At 42.0% G+C, this 21,450-nt stretch overlaps 1 protein-coding gene across 2 annotated transcripts in view; it reads right to left on the reverse strand.

Annotated features, from left to right (window-relative positions):
* Positions 1–1,500: 1,500 nt before the first annotated feature.
* Positions 1,501–21,450, reverse strand: part of HHATL (hedgehog acyltransferase like) — a 43,460-nt gene continuing 23,510 nt past the window's right edge. The window contains exons 6-13 of one of the 2 annotated variants that reach the window (XM_056518854.1): positions 20,185–20,379; positions 19,145–19,354; positions 14,287–14,458; positions 12,803–12,947; positions 10,859–10,894; positions 8,592–8,793; positions 7,195–7,336; positions 1,501–2,056 (exon numbers count right to left, since the gene is read on the reverse strand). In XM_056518854.1, coding sequence (XP_056374829.1) covers positions 1,935–2,056; positions 7,195–7,336; positions 8,592–8,793; positions 10,859–10,894; positions 12,803–12,947; positions 14,287–14,458; positions 19,145–19,354; positions 20,185–20,379 — 1,224 coding nt within the window. In that variant the 3' untranslated portion in view covers positions 1,501–1,934. The remainder of the gene's footprint in view (positions 2,057–7,194; positions 7,337–8,591; positions 8,794–10,858; positions 10,895–12,802; positions 12,948–14,286; positions 14,459–19,144; positions 19,355–20,184; positions 20,380–21,450) is intronic. The other variant, XM_056518853.1, reaches the window with a different exon arrangement.

Consider the following 21,450-nt stretch of genomic DNA (forward strand, 5'->3'; position numbering starts at 1 on the left):
AATAAATATTTTTATAGTTCGGACATTTATGCACGCGGCGATACCACATATGTTTATTTTTATTATGTTTTCTATTTTTTACAGGGAATTTGGGAAAAGGGGGGTGATTTAAACTTTTAATAAGGAAGGGGTTAATGTGTTTTTACACTTTTAGTCCCCTTAGGAGACTTTTAGGAAGAATCATTTGATTCCTCATACAGATCAATGGGATTACATACAATCCCATTGATCTGTGTGCTCTGCGCTCGATTGATAAAGCCTGGTCCTGCCAAGCTGTATCATTCTGGGCACTGGAGCCGCTGCAGCAGGAGAGGTAAGCCCTCAGGCTACCTCAGTAGTGGATCGCCCCCACGCTGCAGGCACCTTTAGATGCCGCTGTCAACTTTGACAGTGGTGATCTAAAGGGTTAATAGCCGCCCGCCACGATCGCCGCATGTCGGCTATTAATGCCGGCCCCCAGCTAAAGGAATCAGCTGGGGGCCGGCCGGTATGACGCAGGCTCGAGTTGGGAGCACGCGTCATACCCTGTTAACGGCCATTGGACGAGCATAGACGTCCATGGTCGTTATCGGGTTAAGGACCTTTGAGTTAGTCACATGATAATGTGGTCACATGATGTGTTTGTTACCCAGAGAGCACCAGCTAACCAGGTGACCTGCAGCTTGGCCTATGGGCTTCTTGCTCAGCCCCCCGCCTTTATAAGAGGAGCGGCCATTAAAATCTCTCTTAGATCCTGAGGTCATGTCCAGTCCAGACGTCTCAGGGTCAGTGTCCAGCACATCTGGAGGCCTCAACCTAAATTACAGCCACAAGTCAGTAAGTCATCTCTGTCTGCTGTCACTATCTTCAGTCAAGTCTATTATAGTCAGCGTGGCCTGCACCTATAGTCTGTCAGAGTCACTACAAGTCCCAGCAAGCTGTGAGGTCCCCTGTGTTACTGGTCACCTCTCTGGGATCCTGGCCGAGCTGTAAAGACTGTTACCATCTGTCTACCTCAGTAAAGCTACCGTTAACCCTAACCTGGCCTTGGACTCTTATTGCCCTGCCTACCATTGGGACAGAGGTGCTACCGCTCAGGTGGTTACTGGGAAAACCACGCCCTGGCGTCACGAACATTTATGGGTTAATAACACCTGCCCCTGGGCTACAACATCTGCCCCCTACACCTCACCATCGCACCTCGAGACACCCCGTGGCTTCGCCACACAACCTTCTTTTTTTTGTAGTCAAGAGGATAAGACATGATGTAACAGCAGAATAGTGAGTGCAGCTCTAGAGGTGACTGGAGAATAAGACATAATAGAACAGCAGAACAGAGAGTGCAGCTTTAGAGGTGACTGGAGAATAAGACATGATAGAACAGCAGAACAGAGAGTGCAGCTCTAGAGGTGACTGGAGAATAAGACATGATAGAACAGCAGAACAGAGAGTGCAGCTCTAGAGGTGACTGGAGAATAAGACATGATGTAACAGCAGAACAGAGAGTGCAGCTCTAGAGGTGACTGGAGAATAAGACATGATAGAACAGCAGAACAGAGAGTGCAGCTCTAGAGGTGACTGGAGAATAAGACATGATGTAACAGCAGAATAGTGAGTGCAGCTCTAGAGGTGACTGGAGAATAAGACATGATGTAACAGCAGAATAGTGAGTGCAGCTCTAGAGGTGACTGGAGAATAAGACATGATGTAACAGCAGAATAGTGAGTGCAGCTCTAGAGGTGACTGGAGAATAAGACATGATAGAACAGAGAGTGCAGCTCTGGAGGTGTTTGGAGCATCATGATGCAGCTTTATATGGAGGAGATGTCCCTGGACTCCGGCCCTGTAGATGAGACACAATAATGGGATCCGTCCTTATATAAAATATTTATTGGCTCTAGCGGTTTGGGGGGCGCGGTCAGGAGCGCAGATCTATGGGGTCTTTGGTTGTGGGGTCAGGCAGCCTTCAGCTTCTGGCTCTGCTCCTCTTCTATGGCCTGGACCCGCTCCCTCTCCTTGATGAGCTGGACCCCACAGTACGTCACAAACCATATGGACAGGGTGCTGACCGGGAAGCCTGGAAGAAGGAGAAACGGGGAGTCAGATGTATACAATGCAGATACATCTTAGATACATTGTAGATACATCTTAGATACATTGTAGATACATTAGAGATACATTGTAGATATATTAGAGATACAATGCAGATACATCTTAGATACATCTTAGATACATTGCAGATACATTGCAGAAAATGTTTTAAAGGTAGAAGTGGATCCAGCTGGGAGGGGACATATAACACCGTCCTTTATATTCCCCTTCCAGTTGGATCCACTTCTACCTTTGAAAGGTTTTTGCTGCAGAAAATCTACAGCGTCTGTTCCTACCCTCATTGTAAGATCTCTGTTTACAGTCAGTGACTGGAAATGTTCAGAGCTGAAGACCTGTTCTCTCTCAGTGCTCCTCACACAGGAGAGCAGCTCGTCGCAGTGTATCAGGACTCCAGCAACAATCTAAATGTGCACAAGGCTTTTACCATCACCTTCCAGCAAGCAGAGATCTTGTTTTTTATTAGAATGTTACAGGTAAATGTCTTTTACCCATTTTCTGGTTAAAAACGGATGTATAATAACAGATGAAATAACGTCCATAAAATAACGTCCATATTCATCCGTTAAGACCCCTTATAACATCCTCATGTACGGGCCGTTTTAACACCTCTGCCTACAGACTCCCACAACCGGGACTACTACTACTCCCATCATGGAACAGACTTGTTTCCATGATGGGAGTAGTAGTTCCCTGGCTGCGGGAGTCTGCCGGTGGCTGGGGAGACTACATTAGTGTTTGTACTACAACCCCCATCATGGATCAGACTCTGTTCCATGATGGGGGTTGTAGTGCAGGGGCTGAGGGATTGATCGCACCGGGTTTCACTTCTGAGACCCAATGTGATTAGAAGTTATTAAACAGGGGAGCGGGTGGCATGCTCCGCAACCTGCAATATATTTTACTTTTTTTTTTTTATTCCCCACCGGGAGCCCTGAATGGCCGGTACTGAGGAGCCATTAAGGGCTCCCGGCGGGGTTTTCAAATAGAAGTGCTGCGGTGGGGAAAGATATATAGAACCGCTGTGGGGGGGGGGGGGGGCGCTTCTATATATCTTGCCCCCTGCTGCACATTTATATATGTATTGCCCCCTGCAGCGCTTATATATTGTCCCCCCACAGCGCATATATATATATTGTCCCCCCCCCTCTCGCAGCGCATATATATATTGCCCCCCCCCGCAGCGCATATATATATTGTTCCATGATGGGAGTAGTAGTAGTCCCTCAGGAGTCTGCTGATGTCACCTCTTCTGAGCTCAGAAGTAATCACGGATATTATAATTGCAAACGTATGACATAAAGGCTCATCCGTCACCCATAGACTTCAATGTTAAAAATAACGGCCGTTAATTTACCCGTTTCTTGTGACAGACAAAAAATTTGTGCATGTGCCGTATATTCTTCCGTCACAAAAAACGTCCGTTAGTCATGACGGGTCATAACGGATAATCAAAGAATACCATAGACTTTAATAGGATTTTGTAACGGACGTTTATAACGGATCTTTTAACGTAACAGCTTTATAGTGCGAAAGCGGCCTTTGCTGGATTTTAGCTCTGATCTATTTGGACATCACCCAACTAAAATAATTGTAAATCTGCCCCTTTCCTTATTGCTTCCCCCATCACCCCCATTCTTTACACTGCAGCTCCATTAGTGCCTACAAACATAATCAGATACTCTAGCTTAGCTGCATGGTCTACTGCAGTGGTCTTCAACCTGCGGACCTCCAGATGTTGCAAAACTACAACTCCCAGCAATTTACAAATCTGTTTAACTTTCTGGCACCAGTTGATTTTAAAAAAGAATGTTTTTTACTGGAATACCCCTTTAATTCTTGCTTTCAGCTGAGAAGTGATACAATTGTATCCAGTCTAGACAATGCTCTGTGAGCTAAACATCCCGGACTCCAGACTGATACATTGTACATAACTAGTCCTGCTCTCAGCTGAGAAGTGATACAATTGTATCCAGTCTAGACAATGCTCTGTGAGCTAAACATCCTGGACTCCAGACTGATACATTGTACATAGCTAGTCCTGCTCTCAGCTGAGAAGTGATACAATTGTATCCAGTCTAGACAATGCTCTGTGAGCTAAACATCCTGGACTCCAGACTGATACATTGTACATAGCTAATCCTGCTCTCAGCTGAGAAGTGATACAATTGTATCCAGTCTAGACAATGCTCTGTGAGCTAAACATCCTGGACCCCAGACTGATACATTGTCCATAACTAGTCCTGCGCTCAGCTGAGAAGTGATACAATTGTATCCAGTCTAGACAATGCTCTGTGAGCTAAACATCCTGGACTCCAGACTGATACATTGTACATAGCTAGTCCTGCTCTCAGCTGAGAAGTGATACAATTGTATCCAGTCTAGACAATGCTCAGTGAGCTAAACATCCTGGACTCCAGACTGATACATTGTACATAGCTAGTCCTGCTCTCAGCTGAGAAGTGATAATTATATCCAGTCTAGACAATGCTCTGTGAGCTAAACATCCTGGACTCCAGACTGATACATTGTACATAGCTAGTCCTGCTCTCAGCTGAGAAGTGATACAATTGTATCCAGTCTGGACAATGCTCTGTGAGCTAAACATCCCAGACTCCAGACTGATACATTGTACATAACTAGTCCTGCTCTCAGCTGATAAGTGATACAATTGTGTCCAGTCTACACAATGCTCTGTGAGCTAAACATCCTGGACTCCAGATTGATACATTGTACATAGCTAGTCCTGCTCTCAGCTGAGAAGTGATACAATTGTATCCAGTCTAGACAATGCTCTGTGAGCTAAACATCCTGGACTCCAGACTGATACATTGTACATAACTAGTCCTGCTCTCAGCTGAGAAGTATATACAATTGTATCCAGTCTAGACAATGCTCTGTGAGCTAAACATCCTGGACTCCAGACTGATACATTGTACATAGCTAGTCCTACCCTCAGCTGAGAAGTGATACAATTGTATCCAGTCTAGACAATGCTCTGTGAGCTAAACATCTTGGACCCCAGACTGATACATTGTACATAGCTAGTCCTGCCCTCAGCTGAGAAATAGATACAATTGTATCCAGTCTAGACAATGCTCTGTGAGCTAAACATCTTGGACCCCAGACTGATACATTGTACACAGCTAGTCCTGCCCTCAGCTGAGAAATAGATACACCTGTATAAGGTCCAGACAATGCTCTTGGACAGTGGTCTCCAACCTGCGGACCTCCAGATGTTGCAAAACTACAACTCCCAGCATGCCCGGACAGCCAACGGCTGTCCGGGCATGCTGGGAGTTGTAGTTTTGCAACATCTGGAGGTCCGCAGGTTGGAGACCACTGGTCAACTGTATCTGACAATGTCCCAAATTCATTTCCTGTCTCCTCATAGGTTGCTGCAGTTTATACCCACAATGCTTTACACTGCAACTCTGCTCCATTCAGAAACAACTATAACCAGTAACCACAGCTTTAGTAATATTGCCTGCTAGAGTGTAAAGCTGTCAGATATCCACCTCCTTCCACACCAGAGGTTGGTGAACTCCTTATGCTTTACACTGCAGCGCTGCTACATTAAAGGGGTACTCCGGTGGAAACCCTTTTTTTTTTTTCATTTTTTTTTTTTTTTTAAATCATCTGGTGCCAGAAAGTTAAACCGATTTGTAAATTACTTCTATAAAAAAAAAAAATCTTAATCCTTCCAGTACTTATTAGCTGCTGAATACTACAGAGGAAATTCTTTTCTTTTTTGAACATAGAGCTCTCTGCTTACATCACGACCACAGTGCTCTCTGCTGACATCTCTGTCCATTTCAGGAACTGTCCAGAGTAGGAGAAAATCCCCATAGCAAACATATGCTGCTCTGGACAGTTCCTAAAATGAACAGAGATGTCAGCAGAGAGCTCTGTGTTCCAAAAAGAAAATAATTTCCTCTGTAGTATTCAGCAGCTGTTAAGTACTGGAAGGATTAAGATTTTTTTAATAGAAGTAATTTACAAATCTGTTTAACTTTCTGGCACCAGTTGATTTAAAGGGGTACTACCGTGGAAAACGTATTATTATTTATTTAATCAACTGGTGCTAGAAAGTTAAACAGATTTGTAAATTACTTTTTTTTATTAAAAAAATCTTAATCCTTCCAGTACTTTTTAGAGGCTGTATACTAAAGAGAAATCCAAAAAAGAAATGCATTTCCTCTGATGTCATGACCACAGTGCTCTCTGCTGACCTCTGCTGTCCATTTTAGGAACTGTCCAGAGCAGGAGAAAATTCCCATAGCAAACATATGCTGCTCTGGACAGTTCCTAAAATGGACAGCAGAGGTCAGCAGAGAGCACTGTGGTCATGACATCAGAGGAAATGCATTTCTTTTTTTAATTTCTCTTTAGTATACAGCCTCTAAAAAGTACTGGAAGGATTAAGATTTTTTTTTTTTTTATAGAAGTGATTTACAAATCTGTTTAACTTTCTGGCACCAGTTGATTTAAAAAAAAAAAAAAAAAGTTTTCCACGGGAGTACCCCTTTAAAAATAAAATAAAAAAAATAGTCTTTTCCACCGGAGTACCCCTTTAAATATCCAAGGATGTGAAAGAGAAAATTACTGATAATTATAATAAATATTATCATGGTTCATTTTATTTAGCTCATGTACAATGAATTATCTAGATTTTAATAACCGGAGTACTCCTTTATGACATTGATTCTTGGAGTCTTGAATATTTGTAAAATCCACCTCCTGTGTTAGTAGACAGCCTTATGTTCCTGTAGGCAAATCTAAGTATACCGCCACATTATACAGTAAATAATACTACAACGCGGAAACTAGAGCCTGATCTAAATGTCTCATAGGAAGAGACTGAGAAGATTGCTGTGTACTTTGCTGCCATCTAGTGTCCAAACAGTGAAATGTCCACAAACAGATATAATGATACACAGACATCATGGACCAGTGTTTCCCAACCAGAGTGCCTCCAGCTGTTGCAAAACTACAACTCCCAGCATACCCGGACAGCCTTTGGCTGTCCGGGTATGCTGGGAGTTGTAGTTTTGCAACAGCTGGAGGCACCGTGGTTGGGAAACACTGTCATAGACTGACACTTACCTGTGATGAGAATCCTTTTAGCCACCAGCAAAGCGAATTCCAGACTGTTCAGGGCTAAAATGTTGTATAAAATAATAGCCCAGAAGTTCGCTGCCCCGAAAAAGCCTCGGATCCTCCTGGACATGGACTCAGGAAGCCTTGCCTGATAGGAACAAAGATATATATATATATATGCAGTATTATAGTAGTTATATTCTTGTATATAGGGGGCAGTATTATAGTAGCTATATTCGTGTATATAGGAGCAGTATTATAGTAGTTATATTCTTGTATATAGGAGCAGTATTATAGTAGTTATATTCTTGTATATAGGAGCAGTATTATAGTAGTTATATTCTTGTATATAGGAGGCAGTATTATAGTAGTTATATTCTTGTATATAGGAGCAGTATTATAGTAGTTATATTCTTGTATATAGGAGGCAGTATTATAGTAGTTATATTCTTGTATATAGGAGCAGTATTATAGTAGTTATATTCTTGTATATAGGAGCAGTATTATAGTAGTTATATTCTTGTATATAGGAGCAGTATTATAGTAGTTATATTCTTGTATATAGGAGGCAGTATTATAGTAGTTATATTCTTGTATATAGGAGGCAGTATTATAGTAGTTATATTCTTGTATATATGAGCAGTATTATAGTAGTCATATTCTTGTATATAGGAGCAGTATTATAGTAGTTATATTCTTGTATATAGGAGCTGTATTATACTAGTCATATTCTTGTATATAGGAGCAGTATTATAGTAGTTATATTCTTGTATATAGGAGAAGTATTATAGTAGTTATATTCTTGTATATAGGAGACAGTATTATAGTAGATATATTCTTGTATATAGGAGGCAGTATTATAGTAGTTATATTCTTGTATTTAGGGGCAGTATTATAGTAGTTATATTCTTGTATATAGGAGCAGTGTTATAGTAGTTATATTCTTGTATATAGGAGCAGTATTATAGTAGTTATATTCTTGTACATAGGAGCAGTATTATAGTAGTTATATTCTTGTATATAGGAGCAGTATTATAGTAGTTATATTCTTGTATATAGGAGCAGTATTATAGTAGTTATATTCTTGTATATAGGGAGGCAGTATTATAGTAGTTATATTCTTGTATATAGGAGCAGTATTATAGTAGTTATATTCTTGTATATAGGAGACAGTATTATAGTAGTTATATTCTTGTATATAGGAGGCAGTATTATAGTAGTTATATTCTTGTATATAGGAGCAGTATTATAGTAATTATATTCTTGTATATAGGAGCAGTATTATAGTAGTTATATTCTTGTATATAGGGGGCAGTATCATAATAAGTATAATATTATAATAGGCGCAATTATTGTTTCTCTGTAATTATTTGGCTGTACCTATAGACATCCCCACAACTTACCTCCAGGCTGGCAAATGGTTCCAACTCAAAAAACTTCTGTACCCATAACTCGAAATTCAGACCAAAGCAGTTGCAGATTGACCAGATGTAGACGATCTCACAGGGGCCGAGCCACAGGGTGGTCACCAGGAATGTGGCAATAGTGGCCACCAGCTCCTTCTTTATGTTATTATGATTCTCACCGAGGTAGTCGTAGACGTATCTGTGTGGGAGAAGACAGTGTATAATACAATTTGCCATCTACTCTTTTAACCCCCTCATGACCAGAGATATTTTTTGTTTCAATGTTAAAGCAAAACTTTACCTTGTGGAAGACATTTTTTTATGTTAGCCAACCCCATTTTTTTCCTTTTTTTTTTTTTTTTTTATAAAAAAGTATGCAAAGGCATTCCGGTCAGAAAGATGGCCACTGCATGAGGAGCTATGAAGCTTGTGGTTTAGCACTACCACAGGTGTCCTAGACTTTATGTCCCCTAGGCCACAGAGCCACAGTCAACACCAATCCTGCAGCCACTAGAGGCCGGTAACATCTCTTCCTCTAGGTTGTGCATTGGGAGTGACATCATTGTGTGCATCCCAAAAGTAGAGATGCCCCTGGCCTCAAGTGGCTGCTAGAAGAAGCTGCCTGCAGCCTAGATGTGGGAGATGATGGTGGTCACTGCAGGGCGAGCAATGTACAGGTGGGGGGAAACTAAGTATACCCACTGGCGGAACAAGCTATCTACAGGGGTCCTACCTAGAGTAAGGGGGTAAATTACCTAATGGGGGTCGTGCGGGGGATGTCCTACCTACATAGGGGAGCAAGGAACCTTAAGAGTAGGTCATTACTACACTCGAAAATTACCTATTACAAGGGGCTTATGGGATCTGGAATAGAGTCTTTATTAGTTTAGAGGTCTGGTCTGGGGTCTGTATTAGTTTAGGGGGTCTGGTCTGGGGTCTGTATTAGTTTAGGGGTCTGGTCTGGGGTCTGTATTAGTTTAGGGGTCTGGTCTGGGGTCTGTATTAGTTTAGGGGTCTAGTCTGGGGTCTGTATTAGTTTAGGGGTCTGGTCTGGGGTCTGTATTAGTTTAGGGGTCTGATCTGGGGTCTGTATTAGTTTAGGGGTCTGGTCTGGGGTCGTAATTAGTTTAGGGGTCTGGTCTGGGGTCTGTATTAGTTTAGGGGTCTGGTCTGGGTTCTGTATTGGTTTAGGGGTCTGGTCTGGGGTTTGTATTAGTTTAGGGGTCTGGTCTGGGATCTGTATTAGTTTAGGTGTCTGGTCTGGGGTCTGTTTTAGTTTAGGGGTCTGGTCTGGGTTCTGTATTAGTTTAGGGGTCTGGTCTGGGGTCTGTATTAGTTTAGGGGTCTGGTCTGTGGTCTGTTTTAGTTTAGGGGTCTGGTCTTGGTTCTGTAGTAGTTTAGGGGTCTGGTCTGGGTTCTGTATTAGTTTAGGGGTCTGGTCTGGGGTCTGTATTAGTTTAGGGATCTGGTCTGGGGTCTGTATTATTTTACTGGTCTGGTCTGGGGTCTGTATTAGTTTAGGGGTCTGGTCTGGGTTCTGTATTAGTTTAGGGGTCTGGTCTGGGGTCTGTTTTAGTTTAGGGGTCTTGTCTGGGGTCTGAATTAGTTTAGGGGTCTGGTCTGGGGACTGTATTAGTTTAGGGGTCTGGTCTGGGGTCTGTTTTAGTTTAGGGGTCTGGTCTGGGGTCTGTATTAGTTTAGGGGTCTGGTCTGGGGTCTGTATTAGTTTAGGGGTCTGGTCTGGGTTCTGTATTAGTTTAGGGGTCTGGTCTGGGGTCTGTATTAGTTTAGGGGTCTGGTCTGGGTTGCGTATTATTTTACTGGTCTGGTCTGGGGTCTGTATTAGTTTAGGGGTCTGGTCTGGGACCTGTATTAGTTTAGGGGTCTGGTCTGGGGTCTGTATTAGTTTAGGGGTCTGGTCTGGGGTCTGTATTAGTTTAGGGGTCTGGTCTGGGTTGTGTATTAGTTTAGGGGTCTGGTCTGGGGTCTGTATTAGTTTAGGGGTCTGGTCTGGGTTGTGTATTAGTTTAGGGGTCTGGTCTGGGGTCTGTTTTAGTTTAGGGGTCTGGTCTGGGGTCTGTATTAGTTTAGGGGTCTGGTCTGGGGTCTGTATTAGTTTAGGGGTCTGGTCTGGGGTCTGTATTAGTTTAGGGGTCTGGTCTGGGTTGTGTATTAGTTTAGGGGTCTGGTCTGGGGTCTGTTTTAGTGATCTTATGTTGTCCGGAGGCTCGTACAGATACGGCTGACACCTTACTGATACTCACTTGCAGAGCCAGTCATTTATCCCTCTGTCAAAGTGTCTGAAACAAAGAAAAAGCAAAAGAAAATCATCAATAAATCTATAAGGAAGCCGCATCACATCCACTGCCATCTACTGAAGTACAGAACAATCTCCTCTTGTGCCCCCTATAGGCTGGATATGAGAAGTTTGTGTAAAACCGTCCCAGTACATAGAAATAGACTCATTTGATCAGATTAGGGATGTGTTGGCCATATTGGTTCTGACTCATCCATCATTATATGTTTGTATATATTTGTAGTTATGTTATTTATTGCTCTGATACATCTTATAATAAATGAAACTGCTTAATAATTTAGATTGGACGTCTTCTAGTGTTTTATGTATTCAGCTCCTCTGCAGAAATATGTGTCTCCATGGTTACAGACAAGACCTGCGTTATGAGAAGGATCTTTTTGCATATGGGTGAATGAACACATTTATTGTAGTCAGAGATCGTTCTACACCAGATCTCTATTCAGACATGTAGAGTCGACTCTGTGGTGACTTCAGGACGGGCTCTGCCTATAGGCAAAATAGGCAGCCACCTAGAGCGCACTCATGATTGGGGCGCCACTCTGCCCGCAGCAATAAAGTTTGTTAGCATCTGAAGCACCCCAGTAGTAAGGAGATTACATAAGGAGGAGGTTTGTTACAGTGTGTCACCCCAGTAGTAAGGAGATTACATGAGGAGGAGGTTTGTTACAGTGTGTCATCCCAGTAGTAAGGAGATTACATGAGGAGGAGGTTTGTTTCAGTGTGTCACCCCAGTAGTAAGGAGATTACATGAGGAGGAGGTTTGTTACAGTGTGTCACCACAGTAGTAAGGTAATTACATGAGGAGGGGGTTTGTTACAGTGTGTCACCCCAGTAGTAAGGTAATTACATGAGGAGGAGGTTTGTTACAGTGTGTCACCCTAGTAGTAAGGAGATTACATGAGGAGAAGGTTTGTTACAGTGTTTCACCCCAGTAGAAAGGTGATTACATGAGGAGGAGGTTTGTTATAGTGTGTCACCCCAGTAGTAAGGGGATTACATGAGGAGAAGGTTTGTTACAGTGTTTCACCCCAGTAGTAAGGAGATTACATAAGGAGGAGGTTTGTTACAGTGTGTCATCCCAGTAGTAAGGAGATTACATGAGGAGGAGGTTTGTTACAGTGTGTCACCCCAGTAGTAAGGAGATTAAATGAGGAGGAGGCTTGTTACAGTGTGTCACCCCAGTAGTAAGGGGATTACATGAGGAGGAGGTTTGTTACAGTGTGTCACCCCAGTAGTAAGGGGATTACATGAGGAGGAGGTTTGTTACAGTGTGTCACCCCAGTAGTAAGGAGATTACATGAGGAGGAGGCTTGTTACAGTGTGTCACCCCAGTAGTAAGGAGATTACATAGGAGGGGGTTTGTTACAGTGTGTCACCCCAGTAGTAAGGAGATTACATGAGGAGGAGGTTTGTTACAGTGTGTCACCCCAGTAGTAAGGGGATTACATGAGGAGGAGGTTTGTTACAGTGTGTCACCCCAGTAGTAAGGAGATTACATGAGGAGGAGGCTTGTTACAGTGTGTCACCCCAGTAGTAAGGAGATTACATAGGAGGGGGTTTGTTACAGTGTGTCACCCCAGTAGTAAGGAGATTACATGAGGAGGAGGTTTGTTACAGTGTGTCACCCCAGTAGTAAGGGGATTACATGAGGAGGAGGTTTGTTACAGTGTGTCACCCCAGTAGTAAGGAGATTACATGAGGAGGAGGCTTGTTACAGTGTGTCACCCCAGTAGTAAGGAGATTACATAGGAGGGGGTTTGTTACAGTGTGTCACCCCAGTAGTAAGGTGGGACATGTTAAGGGATGGACCCAATGGGCGGGGTCAAGGGGCGGCAGAATTAGCTTTCACCTAGGGTGACAAAAATCCTTGCACCAGGTCTGGGTGACTTACGTTTCAGCAAAGACGTAGAGCATGGTGATACACTTGGGCGGCTGCGGAGGGTTGAGATGGTCCAGTCTGGAGATGGTGTTTATAACACCGAACATCACGGCTGCCTTCACCCAATCGTAGACTAAGTTAGAGTACGCCAAGCCGGCTGCGGGCATAAAAATAGTGTTATAGAAGACGATATAATGGCGCCAACTTTATGGGGAAAAAGTACATGACCAGACGGATACAACACTGTCAGGCTGAAAACACACACGACATTTTCCTAAAATAATACTCGCTGCAACCGCATGTTATCTGGTAGACAGAAGAGAAATATAAAAAGGCAGACATACTGAAATTGGTTTGTTTGGTTGTTTTTTCACCCTTTTTAGTAGCGTTTTTATCCTCAGTGATAGTTTTTCAAAACCGCAGCATTCTGAGGGTATGGCTATTATTTTCAAGAAATTGTATTGTTTTTCTTCCCATAGACTTACCCCCCCCCCCCCCCCAATAAGTGTAGGGTCACATGGGAGTGTATCCGCATGGTATTTGACGCTGCGTATGCGCCGTTGGCAACAAAAAAAAAGGGGTATATTTTTTCTAGTATTTTTTTTCCACAGTTATTCAGTAAAAATATTTCATACAAGAATCACGGGACTCGTAATGAGAAAAACGCAGAGGATAAAACCCCAAATAAAAATAGGTCACATATTCGAAAAGAAAAAAAAAACGTTTTAGGCAAAAAACAAAAGTTGTGTCTGTTCGTCTGTGTTCACACTGTAATGAATTTTAATGTATTCTATTCAGGTCACATTTTTATCAGCTGGTAATTTTTTTAATCTTTATTTTTGTTGTCGATTCCATCTAAAAAAAACAGCATAAAATTTGAGTGTAAATTGCTCATAAATACGCAGTGTGAACTTCGCCTAAGTGTTTTATATGACCTAAAATTCACTATTTTTCTTTTCACAAAATTTTTCACAAAATTTTTTATTTCATTCACAGTAACTGAAGAACTATTTGAAAAATGTTATGCAAAAAAAAAAGAGATGCTAAATATCCAGGGAGTGAAATTGTCTCAGCGATGTGTTAGGATGCGGGGCGGACCAAATCATGTCCAATAGCCAGACAATGTAGTAATTTTTTAAAAATTTTACAAAACCAAAATTTTACAATTATTTTTGCAATTTTTCAGCAAAATCATGTGGACGTGGTTTTGTCCATGATGTGCAACCACACCATAAACATCAAACGCCGCTTTAAATAAAATTTGGACTTTGATAAATAAGTTAAAAAAATAAATCAAGTAAAAACAAAGTTAGATAAAATAAAAATAAAAAGTTAATAAATTAATAATAATAATAATAATAATAATTTATAAAATAAATTAATAATATAAGAATTTAAAATAAAAATAATATAAGAATTTAAAATACTAAAATAATATAATATATAATATAATAATAAAAAATAAAAAGGAAAAATAAATAAATAAAATTACGCACCCAGCGACCAGTCCGAAAGTTTCTTCACGCATTTCAAGTCTGACGGTATGGAGAGAATGTAGAGGAAGTGGAATAGGACGTCCACGAGGAGTATGAGCAGCACGTGGACCACGGCCTGGACACGAATGCTCCGCATCTCATTGTCTTTACGGGTCAGGGTCTTGTTGTGAACCTGGGATGGGAGAAAGAGAGCAAAATAAAGGGGAAAAAATTATACAAAAATCTTTTTTTCTTTTTTATTATAGAATTATTTTTTTTTAATTTTGATTCCCGCAAGCAAAGTCTGAAATATTTAAAATTCTTTCAATATGAGAATTAATGGGACCGAATAGGTCTGGGTAGTCGGATATTCAGGCAGTCATTGAAAAAAAAAAAAAATTAAACAAAATTTTTTTTTTAAAGAAGGGAAGTTTTTAGGAATGAAAAGGAAAAAATTAAAAAAAAAAATAGATGACTTTTGATTCATTTTTTGGTAAATTCCACATTTTTCTATTACATAAGTATGGAAGAATATTTTATGAGCAACTGAGGAATCACATGTCCAAGTCCCCTTGTGGGACTTACAAAAAATTTCCCTTTCCCCAAAAATATTTTTCCCTGAAAAAAAAATGAATATATATATATTTTAAACCCTTAGTGACCTGGGAAATCAAAATGTTTGAATTTTTTCCACCTTTTTTTTCCATGTGCAGAGCCATACGAGGGCTTGTTTTTTGTGGGACCAATTTCCCTTTGTAACAACAATCTTCATTTTACCATAAAATATACGGTGAAACAGAGAAAATGTTATTGTTTGAGGTTGAATTTTAAAAATGAAACAACAAAATATTGGAGGGAGTGTGTAGTTTCGCTTCTATGCCGTTTACTGTTCTTTGAAATATGCATGTTATCTGAATTTATCAGTTCAATGTGATAATGATACCCAAACTGTAGGATTATGTTTTACTACTTAAAAATAAAACCAATATATAAACACTGCTCAAAAAACATAAAGTGAACACTTAACCAACACAATGTAACTCCAAGTCACTGACACTTGTGTGAGATCCCACTGTCCACTCAGGAAGAACACTGATTGACAATCAATTTCACATGGAACAGACAACAGGTGGAAATTATAGGCAATTAGCAAGACACCCCCAATAAAGGAGTGGTTCTGCAGGTGGTGACCACAGACCACTTCTCAGTTCCTATGCTGCCTGGCTGATGTTTTGGTCACTTTTGAATGCTGGCGGTGCTTTCACTCTAGTGGTAGCATGAGACGGAGTCTACAACCCACACAAGTGGCTCAGGTAGTGCAGCTCATCCAGGATAGCACATCAATGCGAGCTGTGGCAAGAAGGTTTGCTGTGTCTGTCAGCGTAGTGTCAAGAGCATGGAGGCGCTACCAGGAGACAGGTCAGTACATCAGGAGACGTGGAGGAGGCCGTAGGAGGGTAACAACCCAGCAGCAGGACCGCTACCTCGGCCATTGTGCAAGGAGGAGCAGGAGGAGCACTGCCAGAGCCCTGCAAAATGACCTCCAGCAGGCCACAAATGTGCATGTGTCCACTCAAATGGTCAGAAACAGACTCCATGAGGGTGGTATCAGGGCCCGACGTTCACAGGTGGGGGTTGTGCTTACAGTCCAACACCGTGCAGGACATTTGGCACTTCCCAGAGAACGCCAAGATTGGCAAATTAACCACTGGCACCCTGTACTCTTCACAGATGAAAGCAGGTTCACACTGAGCACATGTGACAGGCGTGACAGAGTCTGGAGACGCCGTGGAGAACGTTCTGCTGCTCCATGCAACATCCTCCAGCATGATCGGTTTGGTGGTGGGTCAGTAATGGTGTGGGGTGGCATATCTTTGGGGGGCCGCACAGCCCTCCATGTGCTTGCCAGAGGTAGCCTGACTGCCATTAGGTACCGAGATGAGATCCTCAGACCCCTTGTGAGACCATATGCTGGTGCGGTTGGTCCTGGGTTCCTCCTAATACTAGACAATGCTAGACCTCATGTGGCTGGAGTGTGTTAGCAGTTCCTACAAGAGGAAGGCATTGATGCTATGGACTGGCCGCCCGTTCCCCTGAATCCGATTGAGCACATCTGGGACATCTCGCTCCATCCACCACAGACTGTCCAGGAGTTGGCGGATGCTTTAGTCCAGGTCTGGGAGGACATCCCTCAGGAGACCATCCTCCACCTCATCAGGAGCATGCCCAGGCGTTGTAGGGAGGTCATACGGGCACGTGGAGGCCACACACACTACTGAGCCTCATTGGGACTTGTATTAAGGACATTACATAAAGTTGGATCAGCCTGTAGTGGGGTTTTCCCCTGTGATTTTGAGGGTGACTCCATATCCAGACCTCCAGGTGTTGATGATTTCCATTGATAATTTTTGTGTGATTTTGTTGTCAGCGAATTCAACTATGTAAAGAGGAAAGTATTTCATACGATTAGTTCATTCATTCAGATCTAGGATGTGTTATCGCAGGGTTCCCTTTATTATTTTAAATTTTTTTTGCACCATAATATTTGTTTTTGCTGGTAACATTTACGCATAGATCATACTTTTTAATCACTTTTCGTTCCATTTTTTTTTGTGGTATATGAAAACGATTCTGACCTTTGGTGTTTTCTTTATGCCATTTCCAGTTTTGATAGATCAAAAGCGGCATCACAAAAATAGATATTTTCTTTATTTTAAATGGAAAAAAGAGGGGGTATTATATATATAAATATATATATATATATATATATATATATATGTTATATTATATTATATTTTTTTAAACTATTTACTATATTTATTTCACACATTTTAAGTTTCCTTAGGGCAGTGGTTTGCAAAAAGTGTGTCTTCAGCTTCTGCAAAACATGCTGGGAGTTGTAGCTTTGCAACAGCTGGAGACACACTGTTTGGAACACACTGGTCTAAGGGGACTTCTATAAGCAATGATTGAAATGATTTATCTGTCTATTACAGGGGTACAGGGTCTGTTACATAGAACATGGTCTGTTACATAGTACAGGGTCTGTTACATAGTACAGGGTCTGTTACATAGTACAGGGTCTGTTACATAGAACATGGTCTGTTACATAGTACAGGGTCTGTTACATAGTACAGGGTCTGTTACACAGTACAGGGTCTGTTACATAGTACAGGGTCTGTTACATAGTACATGGTCTGTTACATAGAACATGAGTCAAAATTACTCATGAGGCTCAGGCTTACGCCCTCCTGGGACTAATTCCCCAAACTCGGGAACCCTACAGTAATGTGGGTTGAAACCACAGTCATTGGTTCAGTTTCGGGTTTAATTTGTTATATTCCCGTTTTATTCAAGAGTGATCCCTCTGTTTCTGAGGTAATCTCAGCTTTATAGGGTTATTTTCCCTTTTATTCAGCTCTCTTTATGTTATTTTTGATACACTGTCCCAATCCTGCACAATGTACACAATGAGGTGCTAATGGTGCGCAGTCCAGATCACAGGGATTAAATGTCCTCTGTTTGTGGGCGTTGATAATTGCCTGTTCTAATTCCACCAATCGCGAACATGACTGAGGAAACCTATGTCATTTCCGTTATGAGGCGTATCTCTAAGTGGCCAATTACATTCATCATACCTTACAGGTAACCTGTAATATCACTACCTCATATCACAGGTAATATACGGACTTGCGTTCCGTGCCTCCGATATTCTCGGCACTTCCGGGTTTAGGGCAGTCACGTGACTCCAGGCATAATACGTGACGTCCTTTGTTTACATTGATCATGTGACTCCATGCCTCCGATATTACCGGCGCTTCCGGGTTTATGGCGGTCACATGAATCCAGACGTCCTTTGTTTACATTGATCATGTGACTCACGATCTGTGATATCTCCATACTTGCCGTCTGCGCATGATCCGTCACAAGGTCAGTGACGTCCCTGAGTATACATATCACATGACCATTCCTTACATCATCATTTTATCATGTGACTCATCTATCTTTTCTAAATTATTATTTTGGTTAGATAAGGGCAATATTTGAGTAATCTGTTATTTTATGGGATATACTTAATACCCGAAACTGAACCAATGACTGCGGTTTTAACCCACATTAATCTTGTTTTTTCACAAATCACTTTTTAATTTGGAAAGGTTACATTTTAAATTTAGGGTTCCCGAGTTTGGGAAATTAGTCCCAGGGGGGCGTAAGCCTGAGTGGGAATTTGTTACATAGAACATGATCTGTTACATAGTACAGGGTCTGTTACATAGTACAGGGTCTGTTACATAGTACAGGGTCTGTTACATGGTCTGTTACATAGTACAGGGTCTGTTACATAGAACATGGTCTGTTACATAGTGCAGGGTCTGTTACATAGAACATGGTCTCTTACAGAGTGCAGGGTCTGTTACATAGTGCAGGGTCTGTTACATAGAACATGGTCTGTTACATAGTACAGGATCTATTACATAGTGCAGGGTCTGTTACATAGTACAGGGTCTGTTACATGGTCTGTTACATAGTACATGGTCTGTTACATGGTCTGTTACATAGTACATGGTCTGTTACATAGTGCAGGGTCTGTTACATAGTACAGGGTCTGTTACATAGTGCAGGGTCTGTTACATAGAACATGATCTGTTATATAGTACAGGGTCCATTACATAGAATATGGTCTGTTTCATAGTACAGGGTCTGTTTCATAGTACAGGGTTGTTACACAGTACAGGGTCAGTTGCATAGTACAGGGTCTGTTACATAGTGCAGGGTCTGTTACATAGAACATGATATGTTACATAGTACAGGATCTGTTACAGTAAAGGCACTGTTACATAGACAAAAGGGGGCAAATACTTTTTTATGTGTATCTCACCTGCTCATAAAACTGGTCAAAGGTCATAATGGGGCCAAAAAAGAAGAAGGGCAGGTAGAAGTTATACTTGAGGAGCTGGATGGGAGAGTAGTACCCCTCCTTCCTGTCGCAGGTCTCCAGGGCGAAGCTCATGCAGCGCAGGATGGTGAAGCCGCTGCCGCCATAGAAGAGGATCTCCTGGAGTGTGAAGGTTCCCGACACAAAACCATTCTGTAGAAAACACAAAACTACGATCAGTCGCCTCAGATGGAGCTACAGCGGCAAGAAAAAGTAAGTGAACCCTGCTGAGTAAACCACCACAGTGCAGGGCGAAAAAAAAGGGACTTGCCTTATCCCCTGCACTGTGGATGTTTATTCATTGTGCTCAATACAGTAATGCACATTGATGTTCAACAACCTGCCTGTTCTCGCATTTGTACACTACAAATTCCACCATGGCCTGTGAGCATGCTGAGAGTTGTAGTTCTGCAATAGCTGGAGAACCGCAAGAACATTGATGTGCATGATAAAATTCTGGCTGCCTGCAACCACCGCTAGAGGGAGCTCTGGAGTTCACTACATACTGTGTATACATCCAACTTTGTAATAACACAGTATGCACTGAGATCCCCCCCTAGAGGCAGCAGCAGGAAGCTACAATCTTATTGATGTCTATGCAGGGGATTTGGAGCTGTGTATCAGCAGCCACCTTAGAAACATTTTGTAAGTTTTCCCATAAGCCTTTCTTGCTGTTTCTTTAGCTTAATAGAACAATCCCTTGGTGGTACAATTTATATAAGTATTGGCTCCAGTTCACATCAGATGTACTACAAATCCCAGCAAGTCCTTGTCATTTATTGTATCTGAACAGCTGGATTTTGCTATTGACTTGACAGTACCTCCTCATCCATAGCTCCACCTAGTGGCGGGTGCAGGCTGAGGCCTCAGTAGCAGAACCCCTGTCTGATGAGGCATGCTGGGATTTATAGTTCCACAGCCCCGACCTTTATCATAAATCCTGATGTTCAGTCATGGCTGCTCCTCTACCTCAGAAAACATACTTGCCAAGTGGTGAAAGGCTCCATTTTGAAGGATACCAGGCTGCACAGACCGGCAGCGTAGCAGAGCCACTTCTGTTTTACCAGCGACAAAGTGTAGAGGATCAGGCAGTGCGACAGGATCAGCATCAGGTAGTTACTACCCATAATAGTCAGGACGGTCACCATCCCATAGAGCATGTACACCCAGGACCTGTGCTGTGGGAGACAAATGACAATGTCACAACCTATAAGAGCCACCACCAGGGGGCCCCGCAGGAAAGCATGGGGCCCTACACTACAGGGATAATACACAGTGATGTCACAGTACAGGGATAATACACAGTGATGTCACAGTACAGGGATAATACACAGTGATGTCACAGTACAAGGATAATACACACAGTGATGTCACAGTACAGGGATAATACACAGTGATGTCACAGTACAGGGATAATACACACAGTGATGTCACAGTACAGGGATAATACACAGTGATGTCACACTACAGGGATAATACACACAGTGATGTCACAGTACAGGGATAATACACAGTGATGTCACAGTACAAGGATAATACACAGTGATGTCACAGTACAGGGATAATACACACAGTGATGTCACAGTACAGGGATAATACACAGTGATGTCACAGTACAGGGATAATACACAGTGATGTCACAGTACAGGGATAATACACAGTGATGTCACAGTACAGGATAATACACAGTGATGTCACAGTACAGGGATGATACACAGTGATGTCACAGTACAGCGATAATACACAGTGATGTCACAGTACGGGGATAATACACAGTGATGTCACAGTACAGGGATAATACACACAGTGATGTCACAGTACAGGGATAATACACACAGTGATGTCACAGTACAGGGATAATACACAGTGATGTCACAGTACAGGGATAATACACAGTGATGTCACAGTACTGGGCTAATACACAGTGATGTCACAGTACAGGGATAATACAACGTGATGTCACAGTACAGGGATAATACACACAGTGATGTCACAGTACAGGGATAATACACACAGTGATGTCACAGTACAGGGATAATACACAGTGATGTCACAGTACAGGGATAATACACACATTGATGTCACAGTACAGAGATAATACACAGTGATGTCACAGTACTGGGATAATACACAGTGATGTCACAGTACGGGGATAATACACAGTGATGTCACAGTACAGGGATAATACACACAGTGATGTCACAGTACAGGGATAATACACACAGTGATGTCACAGTACAGGGATAATA

Source organism: Hyla sarda, chromosome 5, assembly GCF_029499605.1.
Source record: "Hyla sarda isolate aHylSar1 chromosome 5, aHylSar1.hap1, whole genome shotgun sequence".
Classification (NCBI taxonomy): domain Eukaryota; kingdom Metazoa; phylum Chordata; class Amphibia; order Anura; family Hylidae; genus Hyla; species Hyla sarda.